The 6,630-nt window shown below is 74.5% G+C and overlaps 1 protein-coding gene across 1 annotated transcript in view; it reads left to right on the top strand.

Annotated features, from left to right (window-relative positions):
* The window catches only part of LOC118159802 (nuclear factor 1 A-type-like), a gene marked incomplete at its 3' end in the record, with an annotated part of 7,800 nt that extends 1,175 nt beyond the window's left edge, over window positions 1-6,625 (top strand). The window contains exons 2-3 of the mRNA XM_035314357.1: window positions 5,391-6,417; window positions 6,497-6,625. Of these exons, the coding sequence (XP_035170248.1) occupies window positions 5,391-6,417; window positions 6,497-6,625 (1,156 nt within the window). The remainder of the gene's footprint in view (window positions 1-5,390; window positions 6,418-6,496) is intronic.
* Between the last annotated feature and the right edge of the window lie 5 nt (window positions 6,626-6,630).

The raw sequence follows: 6,630 nt of genomic DNA, 5'->3' as shown, positions 1-6,630 counted from the left end.
GGCTGGGTTTCGCGGCCCCCCCCTCCCTTTGCCCTTTTCTCCCGCTTTTCGGGGCGGTTTTGGCGGCCGGTTGCGTCTGGGCGGGCGGCCAGCGGCGCTTCTCGCAGCTTCGGCGCCCGCCCCGCACACGCGTGTGCACGCGCCAGCAGCCCAGCGTTGCACATGCGTGTGTGCCTCTGCCCGCGCACGCCAGCGACATGCGTGTGCTGGCACACACGTGTGTGTGTGCGGGCACGCTGCGGGCGGGCGCTCACCTGGCGCGTGCCCGGCTGCACACGCGCGTGCACGACGGCCTCGCGGGAACGATTGCGCTGTGCCCGTGCGCGTGCCCGCTGGTGCAGCGCGCTCACATACGTGTGCGCGCCGGCCTTGTGTGCCTCCCGCACTTGTGTGCTTGCACGCGTGTGTGCTCACATCCATGTGCACACCTGCACCCCTCCCTCCCGCCCCGCTTCCCTTTTTGAGCCAAATTCGGGGCGGTTTTGGGCCGCTGCCACCATCCCCTATAGCTCCGGCATCGGGCGCGCGCCAGGATCCGGCCGCGGCTGCTGCGGCACGGATAACGGCACGGGGAGCGGCACGAATAGCGGCACGTAGAGCGGCAGCTCCCGCCGCCGGGCCCCGTGGCTGCGCAGGCAGCTGGCTGCACGGTGCCTGTCAGCGCTGGCGGCACCGATCGCCGTCCCCTATCGCGGCCGCACCGTGAGGCAGCTCCTCGGCGAGCCCCGGCGGGGCCGCACGCATCGCCGCCCCTATAGCGGGGTGACAGCACCCGGCACGCTCCTTCCTATAGGGACCCCCCCACCGGGCGTGTGATGCCCACGGGCAGCAGTGGCACGAGGCGGTGGCGGTGCCGTCAGCCCCGTGGTGGCTCCGGGGGGGAGGGGAGGGGGGCGCGGGGTGGCCCCGCAGCGAGCTGCTCCCTGCCCCGGCACACGGCGTGGGGTGGCACGGTGCCACCGCGTGTCGCCGTGCCCAAAGGGCGTTCTGGCCGCGGTACAGCCCGGTGCGGGGCGCGCGCATGGACCAGAGCCGGCGGCAGCGGATGCCGTGGCCATTTTCTCTCGAAAACGCAGGAGGAAATTCAGAGCAGCCCCCCCGGATCCGTCCATCCACACCCCCCCGGCATCAGCCACCGTGGAGGGGCGCGACGTGGGCACCCCGACGTGTGGGGTGGGGGCCTCAGACCCTATAGCGGCGTGCGGGGGGGGGGGGCTGTGGAGTGCGGCACCTATGGCACGGCGCCTGCTGCCCTGTGGGGCCGCGCTGCCCTCTGCGGGGTGCGGTGCGTGGCCGGTGGGGCGTGGGCGTAAGGCACAGGACGCGTGGCACGTCTGTGGGAACAGCGCACGGCGTGTCCGTGGGAGCAGCGCGTGGAGCGCACGCGGCGCACACGACGGGTGCGGACGGTGCCGCCGTGGCACCGGCTGCGCCCTAACGCCTGCGTGTGCCGGGGACGCGCGTGTGACGGATGCGCCCGCGTGGAACCCGTCCACGCTCCCCTCTGCGTGTGCAAGGCGCGTGCTGCAGCCCTCGTGCACGCGCGTGTGCCTGCAGGGACGTGCACCCCCCCACACACCCCTCCCAAATCCGTGGGGCGTGCGGCACACGCGGCGAGGCCACGCAACCGCCCCAGGCCCCGTGCGCGGCTGCGGTGCGGCTGATGCAATCGGTGCGGGATGGGCCCCCCCCCCCCCCCCCCCTTCCCTTCACCCCCCCCCCTAAATTCCGCCCCCCTCCACGTGCGAGGCCGTGCGAGGTGCCCGGGGCGGGGTGGGGGCGGCGACACGCGTGGGCGCCGCGCGGTGCTGGGGGGGGGGGAGGGGGACACAGGGCCAGGCCGTGCGTGTGCCGCGTGTCCGTGCCGCGTGTGCTGAGCCGCGCGTGCCCCCACCCCACGTCCCGGCCCCTTGCCCCCCCCCCCGGCCCCCCCAGCTCCCCCCAGCAGCGGGGCTCGTGGTGGCATCAATAATGGAGGAGCCCTGGGCTGGGCTGGGGGGGTCGGGGAGGGCCCTGAATTATTGATGGGCCACAAAAAGCTTTCTTGGCCGCCGCAGCACCGCGGGGCCCCCCCGGCCCGGGGCTGGCAGGAGGCCACGGGGATAACGGGCAGGGAGGGGGGCTCGGGGATGGGGGGGGGGGCAGCTGCCGGGGTCCCGCGGTGCCAAACCGCGCCGGCCCCGCGCTGCTGCACCGCCAGCCGCTGCACCACGGCCCCGGCCTCGCCCCGCGCCCCCCAGCCCGGCGCTGCCGTCACCGGGACCTCCACGTGGCCGCGGGCAGGCGATGTCCCCGCGGCCCCTCCCGGACGCCCCCCACCCGCCACCTGCGTCCCCCCCCCGCCATGTGTCCCCCCCCTCCCCATCCCGACGCCTTCCCTCGAGGCCGCCGGCAGCTCCCGGCCTCGGAGCGGGGTCCCCTCGTGTTCCCCCCCCCGGCCCCCGGGCAGGGAGCGCCGGGGAAGGGTCTTGGCAGCCCCGGAGGAAGGGGCCGCGGGCGGGGGGGGATTTTTGGCGGCAAGTCTGGCTTTTTCGGGTTATTTTCTCTCGCGGCGAAGCCGAGGGGCCGAGGGGGGAGGCTGCTGGCAGCAGCGCGGGAGGGCGGGCGCTGCCGGGGCTCCGGGGGGGGAGATGAGGGGAGAAGGGGGGTGTGGGGGGGAGAAGGCTGCATTTTTTTTTTATTTTGGCTTTATTTTATTATCCCCCCCCCCCCTTTTTTTTTTCTACCACCCCCCGTTTTTTCGGCGGCGTCTCCTCCCCCTCCGCCGCAGCCGGGCGCTGGCGCTTTGCCGGGTGCTTACAGCTGCGGACGCGGCAACGTGGCTTCGCCCAAGACTGCAGCTCAATGCGGGGCCGCGCAGCCAATTGCAGCCCGGCAGCGCGGGGCCGGACCCCGCCGGGGGGACCCCGACCCGCCGGGGGGGGCCCAACCCACAGGGGGACCCCGACCCACCGGGGCACCCCGATCCCGTCACCGCCGGGCGCGAGGGCGCGGGCGTGCGGGCGGACCCGGCCGGGAGCCTCCAGATCCTTCCGTGGCCACCTGGCACGGCCCCGGGATGCAGGGGGACGGGGGAGGGGGCCAAGGGGCGTCCCGACGCCCCCCCCCGCCCTCCCACCCCTGCCACAATCGGGGTCCCGTGGCCGAGGCTCCCAGCCTGGGATCCTTCGGTGCCACCCCGACGGTTGCTGTGGGGTGACCGGGAGGGGACCGGGGTGGCCGGGAGGGGACCGAGCATCCCCGAGCACCTGGGGGTCTTTGTCCTCGTGGGGGGGGGGGGGGGGGGGGTGGGGGTTTGGGGGAGTGGGGGTCTCGCACCTCCCTCGGTACTCCCGGGGCAGCCCCAAGGTGGGGAGGGGGTTTCGGGGACCCCCCGGGTGCCCCCTCCTCGACGCCCCCCTGGCACAGCCACGCTGCTGTGGCTCGATTCGGGCTTTCGGAAGGAAAAAAACAACAACAAAAAATCAAATAAATAAAGGGGAGGGGGACAGAAGGGGCTGGGGAGCGCTCCCCAGCCCCGTGCTGCTGCTTTGGGGTGAAATTCGAGGGTTTTGGCGCTGGAGGAGGGTGAGGGCGAAGCCCCTGGGAGCCTCCCCCTGGCCTCGCTCCCGAAACTCCCCATTTTTTTTTATTTTTTTCCTCCTTTTTTTTTTTTTTTATCCTTCGCAAAGGGGGAATTAATTACGGGGGGGGGGGGGGCGGGGGTGGAGAGGGGGGCATTGGCTCCGAGCTCCGCGTCGGGGATTTGGGGGCAGAAACGGAGGTTTTGGGCCGTTCCGCGCCGCCGCGCGCAGGGGCCGCTCCGGGGCTGGGGAAAGCAGCCAAAATCCGGGGCTTTTCCCCCAAAAAAAGGGCGTGCCGAGGGGAGCGGGGCCCCTGGGGCGGGGGGGGGGGGGGGCGCGCGAGGACGCGGAGCCGAACCCCCCCGCCCCAAATTCCCTGCCCGGGGGTCGCGGCCGGCACCGCCCCCCCACTCCCACGCGTGTTTTGGGATCCGAGCCCCCCCCCCGCCCAAAGCCCCCCTCTCCGAGCCCCCCGACCCCCCCAGCACGTGCAGCCCACGCGTGGCCCCCCTCGGAACCCACGCGAGGAGGGGACGCGGGGAACACGCGTGGAGCCCCCCCGGGCCCCCCCCGCCCCCCCCCCCCCGGTGCCCCGCCCCCACCCCCCCGGCCCTTCCCCCCCCCCCTCCGCTCCGTTCCCCCCCCCGGCCGGTCCCGCCCCCCCCGTCCCGGCCAATGGGGCGGGCGCTCCCCCCGCGCGCTGCGCTGCCATTGGCCGCCGCCGCTCCGGTCCCGGTGCCAAAAGGGGCCGCGGCGGCTCCGCGCGCTCCGCGCCCGGCGGCGGCGGCGGGGCTGGGGCTGGAGCTGGAGCTGGGGCGCTCCGGCTGCGAGACGGCTCCGGTCCCTCCCGGTCCCCCCTCCCTCCCCCCGGTGGCCGGGACCCCCCTCTCGGTGACCGGGACCCCCTCCCATAACCGGGACCCCCCCCCGGTAACTGGCATCCCCGTCCGGTTACCGGCATCACCTCCGGTAACCGGGACGCCCCCCCCCCCGGTGCCCGAGCCCCTCCCTGCTCGGTTGGGTCGGGAACCGGGACCCGCCGCTCACCGCTCCGGTGCCCGCCCCTCGCCCCCCCCGTTAACTTCTCGCCGGTAGTGTCCCCCCCCCTCCCGCCCCTTCCCGTCCCGTTATTGCCCCCCCCGCCCCGGTTTTGCCCCGCCGGGGCCCGACTGGCAGCTGCCCACGGCAGGGATGAGCCGCCGCAATGGTACGGACGGGGACGGGGGCCGGCGGCACCGGGGACTGGCGGCGTCAGGGATGGGGACCGGCCACTGCTGGCACCGGGACGGGGACAGGGACGTGAGCGGCGGGTGGTGACCAGGGGCTGCGGATGGCACCGGGCTGGGAAGCGACGGGGACGGGGCTGCGGAGCACCGGGAACCGGGGCTGGGGACCGCTGGCACCGGCGTCGAGGATGGACGGACGGCACCGGGGCTGGGGACTGGGGACAGGAGCGGGGCTGGCGGCAGGGACCGGTCGTGGCAGTGGGGATGGGGACCGGGACCGGCTGCTCGCGGATGTCCCTGGGGATGAGGCTGTGCCCGTGGCAGCACGGTGCGGCACCGGGGCTGGGCACTGGAGCTGGGCACCGGGGCTGAAGTGGCACCGGGGCTGAGCAGGGACCGGGGCTGGGCACCGGGGCTGAGTGGGCACCAGGGCTGAGCCGTCCCGGTGCCTGTGCCCCAGCAGCGTCGTGGGGCTGTGCCGTTACCGGGGCCGTTCCCGAGCCCTGAACGCGGCCGTTGCGGGCGGTGGGCACCGGGCAGCACCGGGAGCGCTGCCGGGAGCGCTGGCCGTGGCCCCGCTGACGCCGTTGCCGCTCCGCAGGATGAGTTCCACCCGTTCATCGAGGCGCTGCTGCCCCACGTCCGGGCCTTCTCCTACACCTGGTTCAACCTGCAGGCCCGCAAGCGCAAGTACTTCAAGAAGCACGAGAAGCGGATGTCGAAGGAGGAGGAGCGCGCCGTCAAGGACGAGCTGCTGGGCGAGAAGCCCGAGGTCAAGCAGAAGTGGGCCTCGCGCCTCCTGGCCAAGCTGCGCAAGGACATCCGGCCCGAGTGCCGCGAGGACTTCGTGCTCTCCGTCACCGGCAAGAAGGCGCCGTGCTGCGTCCTCTCCAACCCCGACCAGAAGGGCAAGATCCGCCGCATCGACTGCCTGCGCCAGGCGGACAAGGTGTGGCGGCTCGACCTGGTGATGGTCATCCTCTTCAAGGGCGTCCCGCTGGAGAGCACCGACGGCGAGCGCCTGGCCAAGGCGCCGCAGTGCGCCAGCCCCGGCCTCTGCGTGCAGCCGCACCACATCGGCGTCACCATCAAGGAGCTCGACCTCTACCTGGCTTTCTTTGTGCAGGCGCCCGGTGAGTGCGGACCGCCGGCGCCGGCGAAGCGCCGGGACCGTGAGCGTGTGCGTGTGCTGTGGGGAGCCGGCCCCGCAGCTGCCCTGCGCCTCTCTGTTCCCCCCCCGGCAGCCTCCCAAAATCTGGGGTCCCCCGTAACCCCCCCGGACACCCGGGGGCTGGCGGTGATGCCGGCAGCGAGCGCGCGGCCACGGCAGCGAGAGCGCGGCGACGGCTGGAGCGGTGCCGCAGCTCCGGGGCAGTGCCGCAGCTGGGGCCGGCGACCGCGGGGGGGGGGGGGGGGGGAAAGGGGGGGGGAGGAGGAGAGGGGGGGGGTCCCGTCCCCGCAGCCCCCTCCCCGTGCCCGCGCAGGGCAGCCCCGGGCGGGGGGTGCGGCCCCCGCGCGCCTCGCACAAAGCGGCGCCGAGTGCCAAAGCGCGCGCCGCGTGCCGAGCCGGGTGCCGCGCGCCGTGCCAGAGCCTGCACCGGGGGCCGTGCGCGGTGCTGGGCCGAGCAGCGGGGGCCGTGCAGCGGGGGCCGTGCAGCGGGCACCGAGCAGCGGGCACCGAGCACCGCGTGCTGCGCACCATGCGCCCCGCGCTCCGTGCCGCGCACCGTCCCGTGCAGCGCTCCTGCACCGGTGCCGTGCCGGCGCCGGGCACCCAGCGGGCGCCTTTGTCTCCACCGGGGTGCGGGTGCGTGACACGGACACACACACATGGGGGGGGG

This window comes from Oxyura jamaicensis, unplaced genomic scaffold (genome assembly GCF_011077185.1).
Source record: "Oxyura jamaicensis isolate SHBP4307 breed ruddy duck unplaced genomic scaffold, BPBGC_Ojam_1.0 oxyUn_random_OJ72110, whole genome shotgun sequence".
Lineage (NCBI taxonomy): Eukaryota > Metazoa > Chordata > Aves > Anseriformes > Anatidae > Oxyura > Oxyura jamaicensis.
This window is presented reverse-complemented; position numbering and strand designations above follow the sequence as displayed.